Here is a 15,697-nt window from a genome sequence, read left to right as displayed (position 1 = left end):
TTATTGTACGGAGTATACAAAAAGAAATATATATATATTTTTGTATAATAAATATATTTATTCAACAAAAAAAAAATAAATAAGTAAATAAAAATAAAAAAAAAGAAAATAGAAATTCGAAAAGGAAATTGAAAAAGAAAAAGAAAAAGAAAAAGAAAAATCTATTAGAGATAATATAAAACGAAATTAATTAAAAAAAAAAAAAAAGAAATATACAATAGGGAAAACGAAATTTTAATAAATTCTGGAAAAATTATTACAAGTAAAAAAAGAACCGAACATAAATTTCACCGGGATAAAATATAGTAAACGATTATAAGTAAAAAGAGAATGGCTACGTGTAATAATAACTAATATAAAAATAAAATACTTCACGAAACAATGAGTGTTTTAAAAATATACATTGTATATTTTTTATTTCGACGATCGATTTTACGAAGGAGAAAAGAAAAACGATTTGATTCCTTCCAGAGGAAAAGATATTTACGGTAGCCGATAAATCGAGATTGATACGATTAAATAAAGTTTTAAAATCAAAGGTCATAACAATGTCATTTCATCATTCATTAATAATATTACGTGAATTTTTTTTTCTTTCAAGTTTAATGAGATTCTATTGAATCTAAAGAACAAAAAGAAAAGAGCAAAAAGCATCAAATTTATAAGTAAAATTTATTTAAAATAATGAACGTACAATCAATGATATCAGGAAATAAACAAATTGATTTTTTTTTATGTCGTGGGATAAAAAAAATATATATATTTGTTTGTTTTTTTTTAATTATATATATAAAGGGGCAAAACGCTTGCATATTTGTTATTGTAAGATGACTTTTTTCATTTATGCAGGGTCAGGTTTGCAGTGCAGGATTTGGTCTGTGTTTTTTTTATAAATCCGATTTAATTTTCTTTATAAAAGATGACCTAGTTAAAAGCAATCCTTTACAAAAATCGAAATGATAATTCCGATTTTATTTTTTATTTAATATTTATTATTATTATTATTATATTATTATTATTATTATTTCTTTTGAATTACATCATAATATTTTATTTTTTTTAAAAATTTCTCACGAAAAACAAGTTTAACTGTATGATTGAATATTTTAAATGATTAAAAAAACGTTAAATATATAAAAAGAAATAGTATTTGTGAAACCTCTCTATAAAGAAGAAGAAAAAAAAAACAATAATGCACATTTATTTTTTCCATGAAAGAATTCTAAAAAGATTTTTAATTTACACAAATAAATCATCGAATTATTTAAATGATTTATAATTACGTATGCATCCATCATAAGACTTGAAAGAAAATTTATCTTTTATAATAATTTGTGATTTATGATTTATGTATAATAAATATAATATAATATATTTTATCATGTTATCAAATTATCACACATCACATCACAATGGTGATTCGACATCATAAATAGGAAACATCACATCATTTAATATTATTCCGATCATATTAAAAAACCTCAGCCGCCTTAAAAATGTAGAGTTTTAAAGTCACGCCGGCTTAGCCAGCCAAATTATCTTACGTAACTATTTTTTATAAAATATCTTACAAGTTATTGTAAAATGAGACCTCATTGTAGTACCGTCTAAATAAGGGCGACAAGAAAACGATAGAAACATTGCAAAGTAGCAAAAGATCTGTTCATCGTTATAGAAGAATAAATGTACATTATCCTAATAAAATCTCAATTTTTTTTTTTTTTTTTTTTCCATGTCAAATGATCAAGTCATTGTCGTACAAGTAAACAAACGTGCCTCGTTAGCCTTTATTTGCTTATTGTTACGCAGACTTTTTTTTTTTTTCAAAAAAAAAAAAAAAACCTTTTTCCAATTTGTTGTTCACAAGAAATAAGAAATGGTTAGTTTAATATAAAATTCCAAGTTATTGGGTTTAAGGTAAAAAAAAAAACCTTTTCATATTTTTAACAAAACATAAACAAAAAACCTGTCAAGTTAATGACCAAAATTGGTAACAATTTTTAAATGAGGTATCAAAATAAAGATAATAGTGTATATTAGTTTTTTTGTATTTCTATTATTGATTATCACGTCCAAATTAAACATCCGTACTTTGTAATTAATATGCATTGGGGTGACAAATAGAAGCCGTTTAAACTTACGATGATTTATTATTTGCGCTCAAATAATAGTGAGACACCCTAATCTTAAATAATACATGATATCATCGAAAAAAAAAAATATGTCAAATAAGCAATTTATCAACTTTATTGGCTATCGAAGAACAATGGGTGTCATTCTATTCATTATTCGGTATTTAAAAGATTATTCCGGCAAAAGCTTTTTTAAGATTTTTTTTTATTTATTTATTTTAAATAGTATAAAGTATTAATTAAATTTTTTTTGATACAAAAATAATAATTACGCCTAAACTTTATCAGTAAATATTAAAGAAAAAAAAAAATTAAAGAAATTAAAATATTCTTTCTTCGTGATAGAATTAATAATGTACGAAATTCATTTAAATCTGAACATCTTTTCATGAAAATCATTTAAATATAAAAATTAAAATTATAAAATTATATATATATTATTTATTATATATATATATATATATATATAATCCTTAATATAAAAAAAAACATGATTTTTTAGATCTTTATAATAAAAAATATTGATCAAGATAATAAAAGATGATATCTCCGCGTCAAAATAGATAATTTCATTCAACTAAACAGATGTTCAAGAAATTTATCCTTTTTCGGCGAAGTATGGCAAAATTTGACAATTATTTGTGGGGTTCAGATGTGGGGTTTGATGTTTGTGGGGTCAAAGAAAATAATTTACGAGTGGCTGCAGTTCCCCACATAAACTATAAACACGGCTAACAATTGCTTTTCTTTCCGAACATTATCTTTAACTAACAAATATAGAAATTGCTGTCTAATGCGCTTATCTTAAATTATACTCATTTCAATCTGTGAACTATATCATTAAGAAATGAGGCGAAAACTTTAAAAAAAAATAAATTACTTAATTTGAAATTTTCCCACAAAAATATTTTTTTTTTTTTATATAAATATTTCCGATAATTTTCTACCGTGTAAAGATTTTTCAGGAAAAAATCCTCATCATCACAAACATGTTTGGAATTTTTTCATGTGCTCACCTTTAACACTATTTTTTTTTCTTTTTTTTTCTTTTTTTAAGTTTGATATTTAAAAATGAAAAGAGGAAAATAATATGTGTTGAAATGAAATAAAAAATTTTTAAAAAAAAACCAAAAAAAAAAATAAATAGATAATGAAAGCAAATTTTTTCTTGACGAAAAAGAATCTTCAAAGGCACCAAAAAAAAAACAATTTTTTCTTTAACGATCAAAAACCATATTATAGACGAACACTTTGAATGATTCTAATATGTCTCTTGTGATGATTTATTTTTAACGCGTTTATTTTTGTTAAAAACTTTTTTTTTCGAATTTGTAAGTATATAAATAACAAGAACTTTGATTTTATTTCTCTCGTATGATATGTTAATTTATTTTATTGGATATCTTAGTTACCTTTTTTAGAATAGAACTAGAGAAATCGATCAAACAACTATTTGCGGAATCGTTTTTTTATCGTTCGTTGTCATTTTATTAAAATAAATGACAGTTTATGAAATCTCGTTTCTTGCATAATCTATAATACTTCGGCAAAGTATTTGGTATGTAATTTATATTTGTATTTATAAAGTTTTATATATCATTCTCATGAAAATGAAAAATGTACTAAATTAAATTTCTTCGCGTTTCATTTAGATTTTTATATATTTTATTTTCTTTCGCGTATAAATCTGAATATAAACTAAAAGTAATACCGTGAATTGATGATTCAACCTAATAAATGTTCAATAATTTACTCAACTAAACGTTTTTTAATTGTACACTTTGTTTCATCAAATTTCCACTTTTTATTTATTATAAAAAAAATTGTAAATTATAATTAAACTATATACTTTTTTAAGATCCTAAATATATGTGTAAAATTCTATTTTTTTTTATGTCTCGAAAATTTTATTTATTTTTTTTTATATTTGTGTATTTTTTTTTTTTTATTGATTCTACTTCGTTGTATAGTTTTTTTTTTTTTAATAAAAAAAAAAACTACTTACTCATTGGTTCAGTTACTACAGTTACTTTTACTCATACAGTGCTTAGTTCTGTTTTTTATCTATCTGATAACTAAACTGATAACGCATGATTATCTGATCAAAAAATCTAAAAAAAATCTGCACTTAATAAGAAAATACTCATCGGATTTTGAATATTACTTAATCACACTACATCCGATCACTTTTTAACTGGTCGTTCTATCTTGGACTTGGGGTACTACTGATATACTTTACCAAGTTTTTGGGGGTACTATTCTAAACGGGGTACTAAGTAACCTACTATGATCGGAGGGTACTAATGTGTAAATCACTTCGATATAATAAAGACGTGATTCGTTGAATTAAAATTAATTTTAAGGCTTACATAACTATAAATGTTATATTTATTCGTAAATTAAGGAGTCTTTATTTTATTTTATTTTTTTTTTAAAAAAAAAAAGATATATCCATTCATAGACGTGAAATTTGCATTTATTGAACTCAATTCAAAGTAACACCCAATTATCACATCGTATCAATATACCACAATTATTAAAGTGTTTGTTATACAAGATACGTTGCTATGATTTAAAAAACTGTCAAAAATTGCGTAGATCTCGTAGAAAAAAAAAGTATGTAATAGGAGATGCAGGGTTTAATAATAATGCATGCATGTACGTATATGTAATCACTTTAAATTCGTCTTATTTTATTTTTAGCATACACTTTTTACGTTATATCAAATAAAACGAAAACAGTATAATAAATGTAATGGATCGTTAATAGGCATCAACATACATTTTTTATATATCACATCCAATAAAAAATCTTTGTGATAAAAAAAGTAAATAATGATGTCAAAAATGTAAGCCAGCATGTATATGTATAATACACAGTTTTATATCTTTTATGGATAAGATTTTACTCAATTCACAATTAGATTAATTAATATACAGTAATTAATATAATAAATTATTTTATTATGTTCAAAAAATTTTCCAAAATTATGATCTTTTTGATCTTTTTTAATCTAGTAATACCATGACTTTAATATTAAAAGTTTTTATGACTAATGAACTATAGCACAAAAGAACCCTAATAGGGTATGAGCGAATAATGAAATGCAAAGTTAGTAAGACGCGTTTCATCATTTTCGTCATAATTTTAAAGAATTATAGATAAAATGGAAATGCCAATGCCCGAAAATGCATAAATATAAAACGTGTAAATCATATCCGATATATTATTACCATTTCCGAGCGATTACATCAGTTTAAATGCGTTTAAATGCAATTTGGTTTCACAATTATAAGATATTCCTGTTTTAAGAATGCTGATAATAAAATATTTTATAATGATAAATCGTTTAATGCCTAAAATACCCGATAGAAGTTCTTAATCAGGTTTCATTTTCGTTCTCTTTGACTGAATTCGCCGAGATATCTGAGTCAATCTAACCATATATTGATGTTACATTACGTTATATCAGTATATGGTAAATATTATATTGATTAGGTTGTAAATGGGTGCAAACGTTTCAAGATTGTTTATGATCATAAATCAGATATTAGATATTACGATATCGATATCACCGGGGATGATGATTTAACCATTATGTTGTATATACCATTATATGTTGTATATACCATTATATGTTGTATATACCATTATATGTTGTATATACCATTATATGTTGTATATACCATTATATGTTGTATATACCATTATATGTTGTATATACCATTATATGTTGTATATACCATTATATGTTGTATATACCATTATATATTGATATACCATTATATATTGGGGACTACATGAAAATGATGTCAATGTGTCAATGTGATATTATTTATTTCATTAAATTTATAACGTCTCTCTAAATTATAACATGTAACCGAAAAAAAAAATAATTTTTTATTATTATATTGTGATTACAAATTTAATAAAAAAATAATATAAAAAAAAAAAAGTAATACTGTATTACAGTCGAATCTTTAATCTAGTTTTAAAGTATGATAACTTTATATCAAAGGGATATCTACTTTGGTTTGACTTACGATATATATTTTGATAAGAGGATTGACGAATTGAATTTCGAAAGTACCTTACATAACTTATTCAAATTTACCATTTTACGATATACAGTAATTATAACTCTATATAACTATATATATTGTAAGATTTCGATATTTACCATTTAACTTTACACTTCACGCATCAGTCACATCACCATATTTAATGACCTTTTTTTTCTCGACTCTCGTTACTCGTTAATCTACGTTCAAATGTATAAATTCACGATATTATAACTCGCATTCGTACATTATATGCCAAGTAGCAAACAAGATAGAAGGAGAAATGCGTTTCTGATAAATTCCCTATCCTAAAATTTTAGGATATCTATAAGTCAAATTAAGTCAAATTACAAAATTCAATCAATTCCACAACTTTTATATATTCTTTTGCTTTCTCCAATGCATCATTAGATACTTTTGTTTTGGAAAATAACTTCAATTCATCTAACGAAGAACAAACAATTTCTCTCGCATATTTTACAACCACTTCCAAATATTGATCATTAAAACATCTAGAGTATAATAAATTTAATGTTGATAATCTTGCTTTACAATTAGTTAATAATCCATTTAATGATTCAACTGAAAAATCATTTAATGTCGAAATTTCTAATACTTTTAAACTCTTTGCTAAATTCTTTCCAATATCAGGTAAATATTCTTCAAGTTCTACATCATTATTCAAGTAAATATTAAGTTCTTGAAGTTTCTTACATGAAGAAAGTGCTGCTAAAAATGGTGTTGCTGTTGCTTTCATAATTGTCGCATCAATTAAAACTAAATTTTTACAATAAAGTGTAATTGTTTCAATACTTTGAATGTTCATATAAGGTGTTGAAATCTCCCAAAGTTGTGATTGAACACTCCTGAATGAATCATTAAAAGTTAAACGTTTCAGATTATGATCTGTACGTTTTAATAATTGTGATATATCATATGTTATATCATCTATATCAAAATCTAAAAATGAAAGCTCATATGAAAATTCTTTAAGTTTTGGTAAATTACTTTCTCTTAAAAATTCATCAAATAATTCTTTTTGAAGATTAAATGATTCTCTAAAAATTAATCGTTCTAAATTAATACATTTTGCTAATCCAAGTAATGATATACAATCATTAAAATTTACTCTATGAAAAATTATTTCTTTCAAACTATTATTATGTTGCCAAAGTGATGGTCCAATTGACCAGTTTCCTTCATATAAGAATGTTGAAAATATTTTAAAATTTCTTTGATTTTTAACTAAATTTTCTATTGTTAAATCATTAATAGTATGTTCATCATAATAAATATCTAAATATTCAATCTTATGACATATTTCTGATAATGCAAATAAAATTCCTCTTTGATCAAAATTTGAATCTAATATTAATTCTTTTAAATTTGATAAAGATTCTTTTGCTCCTGGGAATGTTGGTAATAATAAATACCAATCATAAACTGGATAATCTTTTGGAATGTTTTTTAAGCTAGAATGATCAAATGTAAGTTCAAGTCGTTCTATTTTTACCGAATTCGCAATAAATAATTTACAAAGTTCTCTTACAATTAAAAGAACAGATGTTCTTTCATATTTTTCGAATAAAGTTTCAGTTGTAATAAATAATGATTTGATACATATTTTTCGTATAAATGATGGATAATTATAAGTAGGTTTATATGATTGTGATGATGTAAATAAAGGTATCTCTATACCATTTTCATGCAATATTAGTTTGGAACTTTCAGGAAGACAAGATAAATATGTTTGAATTATCAATTTATTTGGTTCTTTAAAATATCCAAATGGAAATTTCCATAAATAACGAACAGCGATAGCACTTAACAAACAATTCACTAATATACAAGAATGCAATGATTTATAATCAAGATTTTTTATTATTTCTTCAAGACATTCAATTGGTAATGTTGCCAACATATTAAAAAATATAAAATATGATTCACGAGAAAGAAAGAAAGGGAAATTAGAATGAGTATGAAAACTTATATACATATATTTACCATTTTTTTTCAGTTTAGTATTTATTTGGTTAGTGATTATGATCTAAATATTTCGAATTTGTTCGAGAAACTTCCATACAAAATGCATTCAATAAATTACCCTTGTAAATCATTACTACTTTCATAACTAGCATAAATTATTTGACCTACATGACATAATATAATATGCATTTGAATTTAAAGCTAAGCCCCTCATCATTATGCCAATCAGATGCATTCACCCTATAAACTGCCCCATGAAAAAAAAAAAAAAAAATATTACAAACATAAGAATAGCATAATATTAACTCTAAAGTAGTAAACTTTCGCTAAAATCCGGCTTCTCTGATTAATTCTTCTGCCTTAGCATATAAGTTTTTAGCAATAATAGTATAGCCACTAGCGTCACCGTTATATATTTGACAATTATTAACCATTAATTTCATATCTTGCATAAACTCCCCTATAGTTTTATATTCACCGCGAGAATTTTTCTACAATCAAAAACAAAAAATTAAATTTATTATGATTACATTGAAAATAAATTCAAAAAAAATACCAACATTTTGCATTTGTATTAAGGCAATAGGTTCCTTTATAATTGTACTGTAATCGGGTGCAATTTCAGCAGTAACTGGGTAATGAAAATGATGCGCCTAGAAAATTTAAATCAATATAAGAAAATTAATGCCGATTGATAAATTTTTTTTTTAAAAAAAAAAATGGTTACATTTTCTGTGTCCCAGAGAGTTTTAATTGTATTACTGATTAAACTGGTTACATCGATAAATGGCCGTTTGCGATCAGTAGCAGAATCTAAGTCTGGTGCTGGTCTTTTACGTTCATCTAAAAAAATTAAATTTTAAAATTAAGTATAATTTAACAATATAAAAGAACAATATATTAGATACACATACTTGAAGGTAATGTAATTTTTATTCTTGTTGTTTCGGGAGGTCTAATTAATAGAAAAAGATATAATTAAAGCACGGAAGAAATTATTTTTAATCACGTGATACAATTTACTCACTTCTCTATTGCCTTTGACTTTATCAGAATTCTGCTCCTCTCCGTTTTAACATCGGCGACTGATTCAGATGGACCAGCTAACGTGGGGCTCATAGGATCAATTGCATTCATTCCATAACGAGGGCACTTTTTATTGGTTTTCATGTGTCCGGTTTGACCACAATTGCCACAGCGTCTCTATTAAGAGAGTCAAAGTGAATTAATTGGAATTTAACAAGATTAAAATTAATTAAAAAATTATTTTACAATAGTGTCTGTTTTCTTGTCTTTATTGGATAATCCGTATGTAGAATCTCCTGTTGACGAAGCCTTTGCAGCTTCACGAGCAGCTTTACGCTGTTGACGTCTCTCTTGATTCCTTCGTAATTTAGCCAATTGATCTTGAATCCTAAGTACCATTATTAAAAGTTAGTTATATATAAAAAAATAACTAAAAAAAAAAGATAATTTATATTATAAACCTTTTCCTTAATCTCTTGTTCCTCTCTTCATCATTTGTAGGCTCCAATAACTCAGCACTACAAAAATAAATAATGATTAAACAAAACTCATTACTAAGGAAACCAGTTATCTTGAAAAAATTATTTACGCTGTCGTTTGTTCTTCAATAATTTGTCTTTGATTAATATATGCATTTATTACAGCTGGGTCTGTAACATGCGTCTTTGTCCACATTGATTCCCCCGTCGATGATCTCACCTACAAATGAGCAATATATTATTAGCTAAATTAAATAATATATGATCTACCATATTCTGCCTCTACATACAAGTCTGTTTATAACAAGTGCCCTGTTACGATGGGATCCACAATCATAATTTGTTCTAGAACTAATACTGCCATCAAGAGATGTTGCATCATCATAGTCTGCAGGTGTAATAGGCAATGGAGAACTTGATTCTTCCCGATCGGGCATTGCGGAATCAATCATATTCTGATAGTCAACATCACTATCGATCTAATACAAATTAGAGAATATAAGAATTTTGTTGAAAGATCCTCTCTCGAAAATAGAACATTGATTTTACTTGATTATCGTCATCATTCATAAATTGATTATTTGAATAAGTTCCAGTATCATCAGCATGTTTTGCAGATTCCGCACTTAAATCTACGTGTTTACTAAGAGATGCATATTGAGCGTTCCAAATACGGTAGATCTATATAGAATAAAATGTTATATATACATAATTCTTATGCATGTTTACCCATATATTTCAAAAATACCTCTTGATTATATCTTTTCCATTGTTCAACTACATTATATTTATGTCCACTCTTAGGCCTATTTTCTATTTCAGCTGCAAATCGATTAAGGAATAACGGTCTAATAAATATAATGAATCCATTTGATCAAAAATAATTGACTTATTCATACCAAGCTTCTCTTGAGCAGATTCGCCTGCTTTAAGAAAGATATCTTTCATAGATATTCGAATGAAACTAAAACCCTCGCCTCGCCCCGTTGGATCACCTTCGCCATGCAATTTTAACATGGCGTTTGTCTGCAAAATTTATGAAAAATTTATGAAAATTTTATTCCTTTTGAAATTAATAACATATGAAAGAGTAAATACCTGCGTAGCGTTAAGAAAATTTCTCGTAGTTATCCAAGGAGCTAATTGTTGTTCGATAGCAAGTTTAGACTCTTCAATAGCTAGCTTACTGTCATCTTGAACGCCATCCTCTTCATCTTTTTTAGTCGTTTTTGTTTTATCGTCATCTTCAGTCCAAATTGATTTATAACCCGCATCTTGTAAATGCCTTTCTCCCACCATCATACTTTCTTCTAAACAAATCTTTTAAAAAGTAACTTATGTTAGATACAAATATATATATTCAAAAGTAAATATTTAACGATTACTGACCATTTCTGGTGTCAACATTCTTCTAAGTTCTTCTTCAGTGGGAATACGAACTGAAGGCTTCAATTTCCAAATTGGACTATTATTGAAGTTTCCTTTTTTACGAGCCATCTCTGCAAATTCCTAAGGAATATTTAATAATATTTTAGCAATAAATACTAAAATATATAAAGAATAATAATTTATTACTACCTTCAAACGCCCACGAAGGGTTTGAAGCGAATAGTCTGGAAATTTCTTAGTAAGTTTATCCTGAATTAAAAGATTGTATCTATTCTTTTTCATGTATCGAAAGGCGGCAACCTGAATACGAGTATTGGCTATGGTTTTCGCTTTTCTGGATGGTGGGGAGGGAACTTCTTGCATGGGAAATGTTTGGCCAACTACGAAAAGATTTTTTATTTCACGCACATAATATTTTGATTTTCCTTTATATGTATTCCTGGTATTACAATCATGATTATAAAAATTAATAGTGATATTACTGATTAATAGTTGTGAAGATAGAATGCTAACCTAATAACCAAGAAATCTGTATCATTGGCGTCATGTCTGAACAGTGGTGCTCTAATTAAATTATTATATAGTGCGGGTATGACTTGTCCTCTTTCCACATTACCAAAATTCATGAAAGGCGATTCATCAATCACATCAAGAACGACTGGATCACCTATATCAAGCTATAATGTAAAATAGTGTTACTTCCTATGAAATGCTTTATAGTTTAACTATTATTTAAATAATTAGCCACCTTAGGCACGAAAGAATCAATTGGGTCCTTTTTCCTATAAAAATTAAGTAGCAAAGTACCCATCCCAATATTTGATAATATTGGAGGGTATTCCTCCTAATTAACAACAAACATTAAAAGCACCATTACTAAATAATAAAATAAAATAAAATAATAATAATAGAAATAATTGAGTAAATACCGAATATTCAAATAAGACGAAATCAGATTTATCCTTAAGAGTTAAATCTTTTGATTTTTTCATTGCCTCGCGACTTTTAATTTTTTTCTTTTTGATTCTCTTCATTCTGCTAAAATGAATTTCTTGTTCAAGAGGAAATTGAATTGATGGGCGATGTAATGCTCGAATATCCGATTTAGTGAACTTAGTCTTAAACTTTAATATACATCATTATTAATATTTTGAATGACGTTTGATATATATATAAACTTTCCTTAAACATACATATTGTGAATGTAATCGAAGAGCAGGTAAAGAATGTTGAATGTACATTCGTCCAAAATTAAGTCGTCGTTGATAAACTCGTCTTTCGGGTTTGTAAGAAAAGCCAAAAGGTTTCTTTTATAATAAAAACATATAAAGTTAATTAAAAAAAAAACATCAAACATTGATCATAGTATACTTAAAAAATAATCACCTTAGGATTATATCTGATCATTTTTCTACCTTTTATATCTATGATTAGAGAATATAAGTTCACTTTGTCTCATTGGTTAAAGGATTATGATTCGAAATATATATCATCAAACCTGGTAAGTCGAAAGCTGCTGGCTTTGGCGGTTCAAGAGCAGAATAATCAAAAAGTAAATTTGGATCATTCATATCCAATGTTAGTCTAGCGAAAGGGATGGGCCCACTATAATCATCCCATAAAATATGATTAATCCACTCCCCACTTTCTAATTCAGAATTTCGATAAGCCATTATAGCACTAGACCCCTAACAATATAAAATATATAAATATAATATAAATTAACATCTACCCTCGACAGGTCAGTATGATAAATTCTTTATAAGCAAATACCTCTGGCTCAGACACATAATCCATGTCAATACTAAAATACAACATTGTCGTGAAAATAATTTCGATATAATTATACTAATAATTAAAAAAGTTTTTGTTTTGATTTATATATTAAATACCTCGTTTGATCCTCATCATCACTATCCCATAAAATCTTATCTTCCCAAGTATCCATTACAATAGAATAATACGCATTATTTTTCTCTGGAATTTTCCAAGATAACTTTTCAACATCAAGTTTGTCCTATAATTATTACATAATCGTAATAATAATTATTTAATCTGTTTAACCATTTTTTTTTTACAGAAATAACAACTTATTGAACCATTAAATAACCGTTACATGATGAGCTTCCGCTTCAAAATCACTTCCATACATACTACCATCAGAAACTTGAGTCATCGGTGAGGATGGAACTGGCTCAATAAGATCTAATTCCTCAGATTTTTTATCAAGTGATATAAAGTATTGTTTTGAAGACCCAAATAATTCTCGTTCATCTTTTGCAAAATCAAATTCTGATTGTGGTTCGACTAATAAATTAAAATTTAATGTAAACTCATGTAGTAGTAATATGAATAAAACAATATTAAGTACAACATGATTCGGTACCATGAATATTTAATTGATGTAATTTACGCTGAGTAAGCTTAGTTGCAAATAATTCAGAAAACTTCAAAATCTTGTCTTTCTCGAATGCAGGATACAATGCTTTTATGTTTATTTCTGGTTTCACTTCTTCATTGTTTCGTCTGATAACTTTTTGTAATTCATTATCCACAATAGAAAAATCCTGTAAAGGAATAGTTGTTGTGGAAGTTGTGGCTTTATGAAGCACTTCAGTTTGTACATCTTCTTGTTTTAAATTTTCTTTTCCAATTGATTCTAAACTGTTAGATTGTAAGGGCGGAAATGATAAAGATCTTTTCAAGTTTATAACACTATTTACACCTTGTTGATAGTATTTTTCTGAAAACATTGTTTCATCAGCAAGTTCATTGAAATCGGAATAATCAATTGCATCTTCTTCAGGCTTAATACTTGATTCACCAGGTGTTTGTACTGGAGTTTGAGTTGACACTTCACTTTTGATGGCATCCTCCTCCTCCTTATCATCAATACCCAATGAACGAACTGAAAAAATTTCATTCAAAACGTCTTTCTGTAAACTTTCTCTAATTTCCTAAATAAATGATAAATAACTATAAGTGAGTGCTAAAAATTTCTGGAAATATCTCATCGATTAACAATTCAATTGAATAAATACTTCATCGAAACCAGCACTCTCAAGTTGTCCTTCTTCGTCGAAATTTCCAAAAAATAGACCTGCATAACTCATTGCGAAAACTTATAGTGATGATCAAAAACTTTCTATAATAGATCTCTTAAACGATCTATAAGAAATACTGAAAAGTCAACAGCAATTTGTAAGAAATCTTAGTTGCGAATTTGCTCTATTAAAGATAAATTCGACAATCATGATTGAAAAATTCAAATACTATATGCTACAAATCAAAATTGATCATGACTAATATACATAAAAATGGAATCACGTGCAATCTAGTTACGAGAGGTTAAAAAATTCGACGTTTCTAACCATATTTAATGAGAATAATGAGAACTTCATTGTGGATTTAAATTATATTTATTTGTACATAATTCTTTGGTTTATATTTTATTATAGAAAAGTTACTGTTCTCATTATATGATGAAAAAATTTTCTAACTATATAGTTGGCTATTACGTTTGTTTTTTTTACTTAATTAAATACTTAAAAGAAAATGTAATGAAGTTTTTTTGACTAGTTATATTATTAGTTTATTACCCAATTTTCTATATATAATTTTCGAAATTATGTAAGCTTAAAATTGAATTATCTTAGGTTTTTTATATTTAATTTTATTTGATTTTATTAACTTCAAAGTGTAATTTTACCTCTTTAAGATTGTTGCCTACTTATATTATAGTGTTGCTTACTTATGTGTTTTTAGTACTCTGTGATTTTATTTTTTTTTGGTATTTTCTGCTGTATTCATTTTAGGCTTATTAGTCATTGTAATTGCTTTATTATATATATATCATTTTTATAAGTTAAATATAGATATATTATTTAAAAAAAAAATTGGTTTATTGTATATTATTAACATTCAGCAATGTTGAAAATACTTATATTAATATAAATAAATTGTACTTATAAAAAAATTGCATTTTTATAGTATTATTAATTTTTAAAATATATTTATAATAATTTAGTTTTACAATAATGTCTTTTTTTTTTAATATGTATAATATAATTTATAAATAAAAAATTAAATAAAAATTTACTATATATTAATTATAAAATGAAATAAAATTATCGCCGTTTTCAAAATGGTATACGCAGTGTTGATCATTTGATTAAAAAAAAACCCCCAATTTTTTGCAGAATATTTTAAATCCAATATATGCGTCACGTTATTTTTTAACGATACCTAAGATTTTTCAGCATTATTTGCACTAGTAGGTTTACTTACAGCTTTTTATAGAGTTATAGATCAAGTTAGTATTATGTAATATTTGAAAGTTTTTTTTGTTTAAAGTTTGCGATTATTCGCCGATTATTGAGATTATTCAAATTTTTCAACTTTAGACATTGTTTTTTCCCAATGGCTTGTGCTTTTAGTGAGGATCTGAAGTGGAGAATTATTTACCTTCATCATGATGGATATAGTTGAATAAAAATTGCTAGATTATTACACATTAGCAAACACACTGTTGATAATATCTTGCAAATATATGTACAATGGGGAACGGTAGTAAATCCATAGCAAAAACCACCAGGACGTCATAAAATATTAACTCAAAATGAA

The 15,697-nt window shown here is 26.0% G+C and overlaps 2 protein-coding genes across 2 annotated transcripts; both read right to left on the bottom strand.

Moving 5' to 3' along the window:
- Positions 1-6,001: 6,001 nt before the first annotated feature.
- OCT59_004030 (uncharacterized protein) lies at positions 6,002-8,141 on the bottom strand. Its single transcript, XM_025318204.2, has one exon. It carries the CDS (start codon positions 8,113-8,115, stop codon positions 6,532-6,534), a length of 1,584 nt encoding a protein of 527 aa, XP_025176640.2. The 5' UTR covers positions 8,116-8,141; the 3' UTR covers positions 6,002-6,531.
- A 365-nt stretch (positions 8,142-8,506) lies between these two features.
- OCT59_004029 (uncharacterized protein) lies at positions 8,507-14,187 on the bottom strand (the record flags this gene model as incomplete). The annotated part of the gene is made up of 26 exons (XM_066148013.1): positions 8,507-8,671; positions 8,741-8,833; positions 8,908-9,023; positions 9,095-9,135; positions 9,208-9,383; positions 9,453-9,594; positions 9,668-9,724; positions 9,796-9,905; positions 9,976-10,164; positions 10,235-10,366; positions 10,434-10,507; positions 10,585-10,711; positions 10,784-11,005; positions 11,075-11,194; positions 11,264-11,513; positions 11,588-11,751; positions 11,823-11,918; positions 12,004-12,198; positions 12,268-12,381; positions 12,461-12,498; positions 12,573-12,762; positions 12,848-12,878; positions 12,967-13,091; positions 13,191-13,381; positions 13,461-14,031; positions 14,116-14,187. The coding sequence occupies 26 exons, from the start codon at positions 14,185-14,187 to the stop codon at positions 8,507-8,509; spliced, it is 3,801 nt and encodes a 1,266-aa protein (XP_065996652.1).
- Positions 14,188-15,697: the final 1,510 nt, after the last annotated feature.

The sequence above is a fragment of the Rhizophagus irregularis genome, chromosome 12 (genome assembly GCF_026210795.1).
Source record: "Rhizophagus irregularis chromosome 12, complete sequence".
Classification (NCBI taxonomy): Eukaryota; Fungi; Glomeromycota; class Glomeromycetes; order Glomerales; family Glomeraceae; genus Rhizophagus; species Rhizophagus irregularis.
The sequence above is the reverse complement of the archived record's forward strand: the minus strand, read 5'-3'. Positions and strand labels throughout refer to the sequence as shown.

Excerpts from the sequence above, each read along its gene's own strand:
- OCT59_004030 (XM_025318204.2), bottom strand. The coding sequence starts at position 8,115 with ATGTTGGCAACATTACCAATTGAATGTCTTGAAGAAATAATAAAAAAT.